Genomic DNA, 15,554 nt, shown 5'->3' with positions numbered 1-15,554 from the left:
AAGATTATGAACTTGTCATTGAAAATAAAGAAAGTTGCACAATAATTTTGCATCAATTTTCTTGGAGCGCAAGTTAACAGAGGACTAGAGATAGTTAATCAAAGGTTAAGGTATTTTTATTGTTCAGCCACCTTGCAGATACCCATTACCGTGTTTCAGTGTATCCAAATTAGACTAAGAGTTTGACATCTGCATGTCACCTTTACGTGTAAATGTCCTGGAATAGAATGCACATTCTCCCTCTAGAGTTGTATAATGCATAGATTGGTGAGATACAAGCTTGAGGACTCCAGAGATCGCTGGGGTGCTGCTCAACTTTTAACTAAATAAACCACATAACTTGCCATTGAGTTCACTGTCAAGCTTTCCACTGCTTGTCACGATGACTACTGTTGACTCTGCAAACCAAACACTTACTGGTCGACCAGCCTACCTGCATGAGTTTCATCTTGCAGGGTTAAAAGAAGTTGAGCGGCAAAAGTCCCGAGTCCCTGCTCCTAGCGATCAGTGTCCCCTCTTGCTGACGAAGCAGGTTGACTCAAGTACTATGGACCCGTCTGGCTCAGGAACCAGACTAAGAAGATTCCAAAGAGTTGACTCAATTCCAACCTCCCTTACCAAGCGTAGTTCCAAGGAGATCCAGCTTACCCTCCACCCGCACACCCACAAACACACACACAAACAGTTAATGGAACTCAAAATCCAGAAAAAACAAATCCAGAATAATCAACAAAGTGAGAGAAGAGATAGTAGGAATTCCTTACCCTAATAAACTGAAAATCTAGGAGGGGAGTTAGATTTGTTTTACACAGAGAATATGGAATACCTCAACACAAATGGCAAGAGAGATTTGGGTATAAAGAAAGCCATATACCATGTTAAGATTCTTATAAACTTTAAGAAGATCGCCCCGAAATCCCTCTCCGCTGCCCTGGAGTCCTCTGATCTCTCCCTCTGGCCCACCTCTCACAACAACCCACTCGCTGCAATCACTCTTCTTCACAGCACCCTTTCCACTACACTCGACGTCCTTGCTCCCTTCGCATCCCGAACTGCCTCCTATTCCCGATCCTCACCCTGGTTCACCAGCCACCTCCGCTTGCTTAAGGGCCGGGTGCGGTCTGCCGAACACACTTGGCTCAAATTCAGCTTAACGGTCCACCGCCACATCTGGCTGGACCTCATCAAGAACTACCTCTCCACTCTCGCCTCAAATCATCCTTCTATTCCAGGTTAATCCTGGAGGGGAAAGGCAATCCCAGGCTCCTATTCTCCACCATTAACCGGCTCCTCTGCCCTCTCCACACGCCTCGCAGATACTTTCCTTTAACTCTCACTGCGATAAAATGCTGGACTTCCTTGAGTCCAAAATCGAGGGAATCCACTCAGCTGCCACTGCCCTCCCAACTTCCAACCCCTCCCTACCCCCACCCCACATAATTACGCATCCGACAATTATCCATTCCTCCTTCCACACCTTTAAACCTGTCACCCACTCCTCTATCTTCAACACGGTAACCTCCACAAAATCCACCACCTGCTCCCTCGACCCCATCCCTCTCCTTAAATCCCAGCTCCATCTTCTTGCCCCACTTCTCGCCGATATCATTAACCTCTCCCTGTCATCTGGCACTGTTCCTTCCCCCCTCAAAACAGCCACTATCACCCCCACCTTGAACAAACCTTCCCTCGACCCATCACAGCTATCCAGCTACCGACCCATCTCAAATCTCCCCTTCCTATCCAAGGTCCTTGAGAGAACCGTTGCCTCCCAGCTTCACTCTTTCCTCTCCTCTCCCTTCACGAACCCCTCCAATCGGGTTTCCGTGTTGCCCACTGGTCAAGGTCACAAACAACATCCTGACTATGTGTGACCAGGGTTCCCTCTGCCTCCTCGTCCTCCTCGACCTCTCCACCGCCTTTGACATTGTGGACCTCTCAATCCTCCACTGCCTCCTCCCACCTTGTACTTGACTGGTTCAGGTCCTACCCTTCACACCACCTCCACTTCGTCGCGGCAAACGGCTTCTCCTCCAACCCCTGCACTGTCTCGTGTGGTGTTCCTCAGGGCTCTGTCCTCGGTCCCCTCCTCTTTACCCTCTACATGCTCCCCCTTGGTGACGTCATCCGCAGACATGGGGTAAAGTTCCACATGTATGCGGATGTCACCTAACTCTACCTCTCTGATTCCACCCTGAACTCCAGGACTACTGGCGTCCTGACCGACTGCCTGTCCGACATCAAGTCCTGGACGAGGGACAACTTTCTCCAACTCAACGTCAGTAAGACCAAGGCCCTCCTGATTGGCTCGCGCCAGTGCCTCCGCACCTCAGGCGCTGGCAGCATCAGCCTCCACGGCTGCACACACAACCTCACTAAGCCAGTCAGGAACCTGGGTGTCTTGTTTGACCCTGAACTGTCCTTTCTCCCCCACATCTGTGCCATGACCGGCACTGCCTACCACCACCTCCACAACATAGCTAGACTCCGCCTCACTCTCACCCCTCAGGCTACCGATACCCTCACCCACCCATTCGTTACCTCAATGCTTGATTACGGGAACTCCCTCCTCATCGGCCTTCCCAACTCTTCCCTTCACAAGCTGCAGATCATCCAAAACTGCAGCTCGTGTACTCTCACGCATCAGGCTCCGTGACCCCATCACTCCCACCCTCACCTGACTCCATTGGGTCCCCATCCCCCAGAGGATCGAGTTCAAGATCCTTGTCCTCACTGTTAAGGCCATTCATGGCCTTGCCCCTCCTACCTCTCTGACCTGCTGACTCCCTACCAACCTGCCCGCTCCCTCCGTTTATCGGGCTCCGGCCTGCTCCGTGTCTCCCGCCCAATCTGCCCTACTATCGGTGGCCGGGCTTTCAGCCTCTTTGCCCCCACAGTCTGGAACTCCATCCCACGGTCCCTTCGCCTCGCTTCCTCCCTTATCTCCTTCAAGGCCGGTCTCAAGACCCTTTTCTTCAACCGTGCTTTTGGTCGCCCTCCCACCTCTCTGCCTTCCCTCACCCATACACTACCCCTCCCCCGTGCTCAGGCCCTGACACCTGACTGTTCAGCGCTTTGGGACGTCCTCCCGACATGAAAGGCGCTCTATAAATGTAATTTTGTTGTTGTTTTTAAGATCCCCTCTGAAATACTGTATCTTGTTTATGGCTCAAGAATACTTATCCTTTGATCTATAGTTAAGAATATAATGGTATTCAAATTTGCATTTAAAATTTTATTAACCAAAACTTTCATATGTAGCAAAAACAGAAGTCGCTGGGATTACTTAGCAGGTCAGGCAGCATCTCAAGCAGAGTCACTCAGCAGGTCAGGCAGAGGCTCCCAACATGCCCCAGTTCTGACGAAGGGTTGTGGACCCGAAACGTTGACTCACTTTCCTTTCTCCGGAGATTCTGCCTGACCTGCTGAGTGTTCCCAGTGACTTCTGTTCTTGTTTCAAATTTCTAGCATCTGGAGTATTTTATGTTTAGTACTTTCGTATGTAGGCCTAAACTAGGAGTATCCTACCAACATTTCCAGAATAATAAATGTGAAGTCACAAAAGGAATCACATTATTGTGAAACAACCAAATAAAATGCCACCATTCCTCAGTTTTTCATACTTCCTTTGTTCCTGTTCACGTGACTGGGTGGATTGCTTTATCGATACACAATCTCCACATGACTTTTACTTAATTGCCAAATGGACTAAATCCAATTTTTAAAAAGTCATTGTACAGAAAGCTTGGGAATACCCCTAATTTGTGCTTTTGATCCCTTATACACTACACTAGTTCTTATATAATGCTGCATTTTCCCATATTCCTTTCCAATAAGAGAAATTCCACCGTCATGGACTTTTTTCTTAGCATTTGAGAACAAATTTTGTCAATCCTTAAATTTAATCTAAGTTTTATAGCTGGTTTGTATAGGTTATTTTAAGAACTACAGAAAAATGGCTTCAAAATGAAGACTGAATTTAAGAATTGTTCAAAACTTGCTCTCAAATGCTAGACAGAAAATTTCAAAGTCTAGTCTTGGATGACGACTTTCCCTGAAGGCCATTAATAATAAATAATAATCCTTGCATTTGATATACCCCTTATCACATTGTCAAGATGTTTCAAAGCAATTCAGAGGATATACTGTAAAATGGAGTGACTGTATTTTGTGGGTGATGCAGCAGCCAACTTGCATACAGCAATGTCCCACAAATGTCCCACAAACAGCCCATGAAGTCAGTGACCAATTTTATTTGGGAGATTGTTGGCCATGATCCCAGGAGAAACTCTCTTCTTGAATAGTTCCAAAAGATCTTTAACGTCCATCTGAACAGGCAGACGGTAGATCGGTTTAACATCTCATCCGAAGGATGGCACCTCTGGCAATGTAGCACACCCTTTGCCCTGCATTGGTGTGTCAACTGAGACTATGTGATTCCAAGTCCCGATGTGGCGCTTGAACCCACACCTTCTGATTCAGAGCTGAGTCAGGCTGACACACAATGACTCATCTATGATATAGTGGCACTGGCATTAGGTACCGTTTGTAAATTATGTGTGACCCCAAACTGTTAGTGTCACAGTCGCTATTCAGCTCTAAAAGCCGTTACGCTGTCCTCTTCATATAATGACCAAATTCTGAGCCCCCATCTCATCAGTTCTGGCCAGGCTCCACTGGCTCCCCATCACTGAACGAATCAACTTCAAGATCCTCACACTCGTATTGAAATCCCTTCACTCCCTAGCACCTCCCTATCTCTCCGACCTCCTCACTCCCAAATCCACCACCCAGTGCCTCTGCTTGACTGGCACTGGCCTCCTGCTTGTCCCTCCGCTCCACCATTGGAAATCTCATTCAGCCACTGTGCCCTCCGGGACACTCTCCCTCAATCTTTCCACATTGCCACCTCTTTCCCCCTTTTCGTGTCCCGCCTGAAAACCTCCCTTTTCGACCATGGAGGGTCACCTCCCTCCACGCACCCCCCCACCTCCCTGGCTCAAAGTCAGGCTCCGTCACTGTCAAGTGCTCTTGAGATGCTACCTTACGTGGAGGGCGTTATATAAGTACAAGTCGTTATGCCCATTTGCCGTTAGTATAGTTCGCCACACATTTCTCTTTAAAATGTAAGCCATTACCACTCAGAACAAAACTAACTAAAGTTCTCACAGCATTGATTTCACTTCTAATTAATCTTATTGTGAAGTACTTTGAGACGTTCTGTTAAGTGGAAAGCATTAGATACAAATAAATTGTACTGACAAATAGTACTTTCTGATTTTATTGCATTTCTTGTTTCTATTGGTTTGAAAATCGTTATTAAACAATTTCACAAGATCTCCAATTTGTTTGAAATAGATTAATCAGAAACAGATAGGAGGCGAGAGGTTCCTGCATGATGCAATTTGGTTTAAAGGGGGCAGGGAAGAGATACACTGTGACTAGTTTAAGAATTGATCAAAGCAGAAAATCCAGGTTTCTAAAGTTCAGCAATCCATTAAAATCTTCACATACTTCTGGTGACATCTTTACAAATCTTGACTTTCTGGAGTTTCATTGCTCCCAGGTTCCAAGGCTGGTCCATAGCACCCACTCCCAGTTAACTAAATAATGCAGAACTGTTCTTTAATACAGCTGCCCCTCCTGCAAAATGAGTCACCAATGCAGCTAACCAGCTGGTGGATCTTAGAGCTAGCCTAAAAGTGATAGTACAGTATACATATTTTCTAAGATGACCAATAGATTAATTTAAACAGAAAGTAGTCCCCCTTAGACTTTTGTTTTCTTTTAATAATCCTCTGTTAACTTTTTAAATCATGAAATGCAAAACCTAGAATGAGAAACCTTTTGGCCCATCAATTCATGCAAAACGTGCTGTATCATGGACTTCACCCCACCAACTTTGTCTCATGGGATAAAGCTCCACAGAGAATCTTTGAACCCCAAAGTCAAAACCATCTACATTGTTAAACCCCACATATCCAACAATCAGACTTTCTTCCACAAATATTCTCTCCCAGAAGCACATAAATCATTGTATTCTATTGAGCATTAGGTCTTCTGAATCTTTTACTATCCTTATATCAGTCCTCAAGCAAATATTTATCCAGTTTCCATTTGAAGACTTTGCATTGAACAGCACCTGCTTTTGTATGTTACACATGTCCACCATATCCGCGGTCAAAGAGGGTTTTGAAACGCGCCTTGAAGGAAGCAAGGGAGGGAGCAAGGCGAAGGGAATGTGGGATGGAGTTTCATAGGGTGGGGGCAGAGAGGCTGAAGGCCCAATTGGCAGGCCAGGTGGGGGACATGGAGCAGGCCACAGCCGGCTGAACGGAGGGAGCGGACAGGTTAATATGGGTTCAGCAGGTCGCAGAGGTAGGAAGGGGCAAGGCTGTGGAAGGCCTTGAAGACGAGGGCGAGGATATTGAACTCCATCCTCTGGGGGATGGGGAGACAGTGGAGATGGGTGAGGGTGGTCACGGAGCCTGTTGCGAGAGAGGACACAATCTATAGAGTTCTGGATGATATGCAGCTTGTGGAGGGAAGAGGTCCCCCTGCTCCCCTCTCTTCCTGCCACTGTCCACAGTGCCTCGTGCCTCATACAGCCTTGTGAGAGGCAGCGTAGAGAACGAGGGGAAGAGAGGCACAACAGGAATATTATAAAAAGGTATTGTTACATATTTTGCAATTCTAAAACTACAGAACTATTTGTCTTAGTAACACACGATAGATGAGGAAAATAGAGGACATTGGAGCTCTGGTTCAAGAGAAACATTTTCCAGTCTTATCATTATTTTGCTGATTGTTAGGCCTATTCCAGTGCCTTGGTACGTCCTCCCGACATGAAAGGCGCGATACAAATGTAATTTGTTTTTGTTGTTAAGTGCATTTTAATTCAATTAACTATTTCATGTTCATTGTTTACTTTGGATTTAATGATTATTCTTACACTTTTATCTATAAACTATTCTTGTACTTTATAGATAAAAGTGTATGATTGTTTTTAAATTTTTATGAATTTTTACATTGTCTATTTAAAGTTTGCATTGTAACTAAAATATAATGAAATTAAGCAATATAATTGCACAATTTAAAATAGGAATTATAGTGGATTCTTTTACTGGTTATATTTCTTGAAGGGAAGCATAAATATATTGCTTATTTGGCCTGCGGATGTTTCCCAAATCCAGCTGGCCCTCACCTGCCAAAATATTGGGCTACCCTGATCTAGTACAATAATACCCTCAGCACAGAAACAGCTCTGGTCAAAGTGACAAATGACATTCTGTCCATCTGCGACCAGGCTCCCTCTGCCTCTCGTCCTCCTTGACCTTTTTGCTGCCTTCAACACCGTTGACCACTCTATCCTCAACCACTGACTCTCCTCTCACCTCAACCTTCACAGTTCTGTCCTTGACTGGTTCAGATCGGACCTCTCACACCGCCTCCACGTCATCTCCACAAACAGTTTCGCCTCCAGCCACTGCACCATCTTGTGCGCCGTTCCTCAGGGCTCTGTCCTTGGTCCCCTCCTCTTCAATATCTATATGCTCCCTCTTGGTGACATCATCCACAGGTCAACTTCCACGTATATGTGGATGACACCCAACTGCCTCCACCTTGACTCCAGGACCACTGCTGTCCTGACAGAATGTCTGTCAGACATCAAGTCCTGGATGAGAGCTAACTTTCTACAGTTGAATGTCAACAAGACCGAGGCTCTCCTGATTGGCTCCTGTCAGCTCCTCCTCACCTCAGGCGCTGACAGCATCACCATCCATGGTTGCACACTCCACCTCACTAAGCAAATCCAGAACCTTGGGATCTTGTTTGACCCTCAACTATCCTTTCTACCCCACATCCGTGCCATGACCCGCTCTGCCTTCCCCACCTCCGCAACATCGCCCGGTTCCGCCATTGTCTCACACCGCAGGCCGCCGAAGCCCTCATACATTCATTCATAATATCAAAGCTTGACAATGCAAACTCCTTGTTCGTCAGCCTCCCCAACTTGTCCCTCCATAGGCTGCAGATCATCCAGAACTCTGTAGCCCGTGTCCTCTCTCGCACTAGGCTCTGTGACTCTATCACCCCCATCCTCGCCCAACTCCACTGGCTTCCCATCACACAGAGGATACAGGATCCTGGTCCTCACCTTCAAAGCCCCCTATAGCCTTGCACTCCACTACCTCTGTGACCTCCTAACGCTCTACTATTCTGCCCACTCCGCTCAGCCTGCTTCAAATCCCCCGCCTCACCCGCCCCACCATTGGTGGGCGGGCCTTCTGCCACTCTGCCTCTACCCTCTGGAACTCCATCACGCGGTCTCTCCGCCTTCCCCCCCTCCCTTGCCTCCTTCAAGACCCATCTCAAGACCCTGCTCTTCGACCATGGTTTTGATCACTCTGCTCCTCTCCACCCTCCCCAATCCCGACTCCCAGGTTGGGTCCAAAACACTGACTGTGGAGCGCCTTGGGACATCCTCCTGATGTGAAAGGCGCTTTACAAATGTAATTCTGTTGCTGTTGCACCTGTATTAAGATAGATTACAACGCTTATCAGCTCTTCCTTGAATTATTGATTTATTCTTCCGACAATAAAACTTTAAAAACCGATCCCATTAAACAGCCAATGAGAAATCATGTATTCTTAATGCCTATTCATTCCTGAAAATGGGAGTTGGACAGAATTCTGGCACTTTCTTTGAAGAATGTGTTGATGAACCATCTTAGACCAGGAATGCACATCTGACCTTGCTGCTCAATGAACCTCATTCCAAACCCTTGTTGTATAGAGGAACAATAGCTTCCTTTATATTAGTTAAATTTATTTGCTATGAACATAATTACAAACGGAAATTTTATTGTGAGCTTTTAAAAAGAAACTTTGTGTGCTTTTCCCAAAATAGTATTTCTCTTGCCTGTTCTTACTTTGAATCGCTTCCCTTCCCAACCCCCCCCCAAAAAAATTCTCATTCAGTCTGGAAGGCAGTATAATCCAGGTCACAGTCTTCTCAGATTCCCTATTCAGTTGAAAAGCCCATATGGTCAGCTTCAGCTTCCGAATACACTTGAGACATAAAACCTTTGCAACGCCACACAAATTTGTCCATTGTGTCTTTAGGCTTTGTGAGTTTGGCATTGTTTAGAGGTGAAATCCTGCCTTGATGTGTGATATTGATACATTAGTAAAATAGGCATACCAAAACGAGGCAAATCAGCCTTTTCAAATTTTTAGCAAAGTTCTGCTTTCTTTCCTTTCTCTTAGTTTCAGTCATGATTTCTGAAAATCGTTGCAGATTAAATCTTTTATCAGTTTACGTGATAGACAGACATCCTGGATGATATCTATGGTAGACCAAAACAGCATTTTCAAGGAAAAACTCCCAGAGTTTCATAGATAATGTCTGGAACCTGTCTCAATATATTGTAATATGATCAACTAGACATAATAGTTTAAACTATACCCTCTGCCCCACAAAGAATAATGGTCAATTGGGGACTCTGACACTTCACTTTACCTTTTGTACAAATGTGAAATAGCCTGCACTCTATTGGAAAATAAGTCAAACTGCATACTGTGAGCCAGAGAGGGAATCTTTACCAGGATTTTTTTTCTTGCAAAGCCACTTGCAGAGGTTGTGGGTTTGAACTCAAAGTGGAAAATTTGGACTTGTAGCCTATGAAGAACATGATTCCGGTGCAGAGAAGTGCTGTTGTGTCAGAGGTGCCCTCCAAGTTAGGCTAAACTGAGGTCCACAATGCATATTAAGGTGGACAAAGATCTCAGGACTCTGAACATCAAAAGAGAAGGGAGATTCTCCTGGTGCCCTGGCCAGCAAATTATCCAAGTAAATTGGTCATTTACTCTGCCTGTGGATGGGATCTTGAGTGTAACTTAGCAGCTGTGTTTGCCTCAAATGTAATCACTACACTTCAAAGCACTTCATTTGTAATTGCTGTTAAGTGTTATAGATGCTATATCAAATGCAGTGATTATATTTTTTATTATTATTAGCATTATTATAACTTTATTAAAGTATTCATGGCAAAGCTTACATAGTGACTGCATTATTATTACTAACCATACATTTGTGGAAAATGATACTGAAATAGTTGTTTAATTTGAACTCTCTTTGTGTTTGTAACTTAAACAATGGATAATTCTATTTATTTTTGCTTAGCTTTTGCAGGGATAGTGATGACATCTCGATTTCGCATGCTGGGTGGGAGGACAAACAACATGCGTGCATTTGAGATTCCCAGAGACAAGCATCGATCAGAGGTCATCTGCAATGTACACTTCTTGAATAGTTCCATACAGAGTTTCAAAGTCAATGTGAGTTGATATCCTTTGCTTATTAATTTGTTTGGAGCCACTTAGAAATTATAGAATAATGGCACATTAAGCCTTGATGGGTTGACCTATTTTTCACATTATATTACTGCACTTAAGATTTTAACTGCATGTAAATAACATGATGTTTAGAAAGATTTGACTATGAAATAGGTAAAGGAATACAAATAAAAATTTCAGTGCTGTAGCTTATGGCTGCCGTGTGAAACTTTGCTTACATTTTTAAAAAAATCTATTCTCTGTCCTCATGGTGTTACACATCTTTTTATACTACTGTATGTTTTTATAGCATAGCATCATTACTACATCAAAAATCACAATACCGACTTACCAAATCTGTTCTGGCAATGTTGCTTCTACCATGACACACAAAATGCAGTAATGAAAGAAGTGCAGTATTTAGAGCTTAGGAGGAGCAATGACCAAAGTAGTGTTGGTAAAATAGAAGACGAGACAGGCTGCATTAAAGCGAGGGGGAATTTGAGACTGGAGATGAGAAAGGCTACATATATGACCAGCCTTTTCTTTTCTCCTGTTCAGAAGTGCAAAATGGATGCTGGAGGATTTCTCTATATGTGGAAGCAGTGTTTAAATCTTGGACTGAAATTGAATTTTTTAAAATTAGAAAATTAGTTAGAAATGGTATGTACACACTGGGCCAAATAGCTCCCTCTGTGAAGAAAATTTCTGTTTCTATATGATCAGAGTTTGCCATCAAAGCTAAGAGATGGTAAGGTGTAGATTGTCCTTTCTAAAGACATTAATAGACTGAAGGAATTTCATGGCTTTAAGAGGATAAATAAATCAAAGGTTCAGTAATTCAAGGGACTACTACAAAACAAATTGTTTGTATGTACTGATGGGCTGTGATCCAAAAGAAGTTGAATGTGAGTGAAATCAAATGATATAGTTCAATGATGGAGGATTTTTTTGTTTTGGAAAATTTAAATAGAGTGGGGAACTAACCAATCCTTTGGTAATCTCTTAGTTGATGGAAAAGAGCCTGATGTTGAACCATCACCTACAGCATAGAGTGTTTTGAACAGAATGAAGATATCTATCATTTTTTTTCAGATCAGTTGGGTGTCCAACACCATGCTTAAGAGTATCCAAATCGAGCTCAGATTTCATTGCCTCCCACCTACACATGGAAATTCCAGAGATAGATGGTTGGAATGGAATGTGTATTCTCTCCATGGAGGGACGCATCCGGTTTACCTAATTACAGAAAGTATTAGGCACAGCCAAGGCTTGGGGACCCCAGAATGTGCGTTTGTACTGCTGGAGTCTAACCAGTTAAAACCACATAGCTTGCCATTGATAGCTCTGTCTGGCATGCTTTTCCACTGCTTGTCCAGCTAGTACCAACCTACCCGTTAGGGTTTGGCTTGCAGGATTAACAGGAGCTGAGTGTGATGACTCCCAAGCCCCAGTGACTGCCAATAGTGAAGAAATCAAACATTATGTCTTAAAAAGTTCACTATTAAGGGGCAAATGGCTATTTTTAAAGGAGAAAATAATGTGATTATGTTTCTCCTCTACTAAGAGCAGACATTATTCCTTGAACAGTTGTGAGAGTTGTGTTTTCCCGGGCCTGGAGCTTGGATACCAGTTGATGGCAAAACTTGATTACTGAATTTGGTACCAGGCAACTTTCACCTAGTATGAATAGTATGAGAAGTTGTGTTTGCCCCAGAAGTATAGCTACCTGAATTCACTGCAAGGCAGTATAGGATTGATATCTGGAAAACAACAGATGTTTGGTATATGGGCCAGAGAAATATCAGTAAAAAGGCCATCCGATTAAGCAACAACCTTTAAGACTTTGGATAATTTGAAAGCTGGTGGCAGATTCCATAATATCACAAAGGGTCAAGCTTCCAAATTTCATACCGGTAGGGTGGATTATTGTACCAATAATTTAAAGCACATTTGTATAAATTGGGATAGTATACATTAAAACCGCATAAACGTAACATTATCTAGTGGAAATAAACTCAGGGATATGGTACTAGCTGGACAAAACTTAGGGATAAAACTATGAAACTACCACAGGTGAAATATTTTCCTGATTTATCGCCATCTTGAACATCTCTAAAGCCTGATTCTGCACTTCTAAAGAAGATATCACTTTTCCCACCAGTTTTCCCAGGCAGGGTGAAACATTGGGCAAGTTTCTTTACTCCACACGCCTCTGTTTACCTAGTACTAAGTAGGAACCCGCTTGTTAGTCAATTGGCGGATCACTTTTCCCTTCAAGAAAATAATAATAATAATTTGGTCACTCTATCCTCGACTGTTTGTGGGACAATGCTGTGGGCAATTGGCTGCCGCATTTCGCCCACAAAATATACATTCAATTCACTTTACAATATATTCTTTGAAGCACTTGAGATGTCTTGAAGATGTGATAAGGCACTTTATCAAATGCAAGAGTTATTATTTTTCTTCTCTTTATTCTGCTCAAACCATTTTGTGTTATAGTTGATAGTTCATCATCAGGTTCTTTTCTTTGAACTAAGACTAGGAAATGTAAGGAATTGGAAAGTTTGGCTGTGTGTTTTGGAAAGTGAACATAAAATATTTTTTTCATCCAAACCTTTCTTGTGAATTTACTGAACACCCTTATACCATTCTATTCAAACTTTAAATACACAGTTTATCTAATCATTCTCAGAGCTGACACTTCTAACACTGGGGATCAGCCTCATTACTCTCCTCTATATTGCTTCTGGACCTTGGTGGTCCCTTGCAGTGCTGTAGTGGCAGTTTGACTGGAGCACTGTACAGCTTGAGCATGACATCAACTGATTTATAATAATAATAATAATCCTTACATTTGATATGGCGCTTTTCATGTCTTCTAGACGCCCCAAAGTGCTTCACAGAAGATGCTGTAAAGTAAATTGACTGTCTATTTGTGGGCAAAACGTCTGCAGCCAATTGCGCACAGCAGTGTTCCACAAACAGTCATGGATTGAAAATGACCAATTTATTATTGTTTTATTTTGGAGGGATTATTATTAGGCGTGTGGAGTAAGGAAACTTGCCCAAGGTTTCGCCCTGCCTGGAATTGAACCCAGGTGTTTCGCTTGCAAGGCGAGTGCTCTAACCACTGAGCTACAGGGCTCGACAATTGGGTAATAAAGCCCAGCCTTCTGATTGTCTTGTGTATTGCTGCCTCACAGTCTATGGGTATACTGAGCAATGAAACAACCTGAAATACATTATTCCAGAAGGCTCTTAGGATATTAGACAAATAAGCCTCCAGAGGAGTCACTCTCAACCACTTTGCATCTTTTTAAGGAAATAAAAGTAATTTAACAGGTAGAAGCTGTCCTATGAACACATTTTAATATTAATAAGTTACTCCATGTAGAAAATTTATATTTTTTGTTCTTGACTTTTTTCTCCTCTACTGAGCCCATCTGTCTCGTTTTTCTTTCTTCTAGAGTTTGGTGCTACGACTGCCCTTGAGTCATGCCCCTGACAGTGAGTGTTAGAAGGCTGTTTCACTGTGAGGTGCATCAAGGCTAAGCTGAATCTTGTCCTCACCAAACATCCACACACCTTCCACAATTAGTCTAGGTGAACAGAAATGGGAACCCTGACTGATTATTTTCTCTCTTTCCTCCGAACCCAAGAAAGGAAAGATCAACTATACATTCCAAACCTGTGCCCCAATTGAGATTGACTGAGTAACTCAGAAAACTGGTGAGAATGTGAAACTCATTGTTGGATGCTATGGTTGAAGCAAAAAGCATCAACACATTTAAAAACAACAACTTGCATTTATATAGTGGCCCTCACGCAGGATAGTACTTTAGAGCACTTTAAGAAGAAACTTGATGCATACATGAGGGATGAGGGAATAGAGGGTGAGGGTAGAAGGTCATGTGGAGTATAAATACTGGCACAAACTCATTGGGCTGAACAATCTGTTTCTTTGCCATTTCATTCTAGGCAATTTTGTATTTTTAAAGAAAATCTGGTTTATATTGTATAAGATTTGTAATCTTTTGTTACAGAAACAAGATGCTGGTCAAGTTCTCCTGGATATGGCCTATAATCACTTGGGCTTGACCGAGAGGGAATATTTTAGTTTACAATTCATAGATGATTCAGTGGATTGCCCTGTGAGTATATTTTGTTACCAAAATGAGAATATTTGTAATTAATAACTGAATACTGTTAACAATTAGAAGAACTAATCTATCTGACTTTACTAATATTTTATGTACAGAGATGGCTTGAACCTAATAAACCCATCAGGAAACAGCTCAAAGGTAAGAATAGTTACTTAAGTGGTAAATACTGTAATAAAAGAACATAAAATCACTAAACCTATTCAGTCAAACTAGCCCTCCTTCTCATTCATTTTGAAGTATAGAAGTAATAAGCTTAATGTCTAATGTACTATTCCACGTAAATATTAAAGAAAGTTCATTCTAAATGAACATCTGAAACAGCTCAGAAGATCACAAGAAATTCTGTGTCCTCTTGTTCTGTTATCTCGGTGCATCAAAGTATTCTTGTGGGTTCACTTTCTCAATTCTATTTAAAATCTTGTATACCTCTATAACGATACCTCTATAACAAGGCATCTCCTTTCAAAGCTGAAGAATTTGAGCTTGTCTGATTATTGCTATGGCTCATTCCTCTAATACTGGGATGATCCTTGGTGCTCTCCTCTCCAGATCTGAACCCATTCCTCTAGGTGCAGCCTGACCAGAGTGCTATATATATTGTTTTTGACTTGAAGATCTTAACTGGTTTGATAACATAGCCCAGCATCCTGTTTGTCTTCTTTATTCTTGCCTCAAGCTAATTTGACATAGTGAGCAGTCAGTCAACAAACACTTTAAAATCTCTTTCAGCTTCCAACTTGGCAAGTTCTATTTCATCCATGAAGTACATGTGCCTCCTATTCTTACTTCCTATAATCAGTACTGTGCATTTATCAGTATTGAACTTCATTTGCCAGTCTTCAGCCATGTGCCTACCCTATTGAGCATCTTTGGGACATCTTCCCAACGTGAAAGGCACTATATGCAAATGTCATTTTGTTGTAAAACATTTGTGAGTGAATTCCCAGGTTTTAAAAACAAACACCAGTACGCAGTTATTTAATATCTAAAGTGCTGTTTCAGAGTGTAGAAAGCCTGTTGAGTTGGGGAGAGAGATTTTATTTGGAA

At 42.7% G+C, this 15,554-nt stretch overlaps 1 protein-coding gene across 1 annotated transcript in view; it reads left to right on the top strand.

Moving 5' to 3' along the window:
* LOC103181181 (protein tyrosine phosphatase non-receptor type 3) overlaps positions 1–15,554 on the top strand; it is a 72,373-nt gene that overhangs the window by 16,355 nt on the left and 40,464 nt on the right. The window contains exons 2-4 of the mRNA XM_007897446.2: positions 10,187–10,341; positions 14,388–14,495; positions 14,603–14,645. Of these exons, the coding sequence (XP_007895637.2) occupies positions 10,204–10,341; positions 14,388–14,495; positions 14,603–14,645 (289 nt within the window). The 5' untranslated portion in view covers positions 10,187–10,203. The remainder of the gene's footprint in view (positions 1–10,186; positions 10,342–14,387; positions 14,496–14,602; positions 14,646–15,554) is intronic.

The sequence above is a fragment of the Callorhinchus milii genome, unplaced genomic scaffold (assembly GCF_018977255.1).
Source record: "Callorhinchus milii isolate IMCB2004 unplaced genomic scaffold, IMCB_Cmil_1.0 Scaffold2, whole genome shotgun sequence".
In the NCBI taxonomy this organism is placed as follows: domain Eukaryota; kingdom Metazoa; phylum Chordata; class Chondrichthyes; order Chimaeriformes; family Callorhinchidae; genus Callorhinchus; species Callorhinchus milii.
The sequence above is the reverse complement of the archived record's forward strand: the minus strand, read 5'-3'. Positions and strand labels throughout refer to the sequence as shown.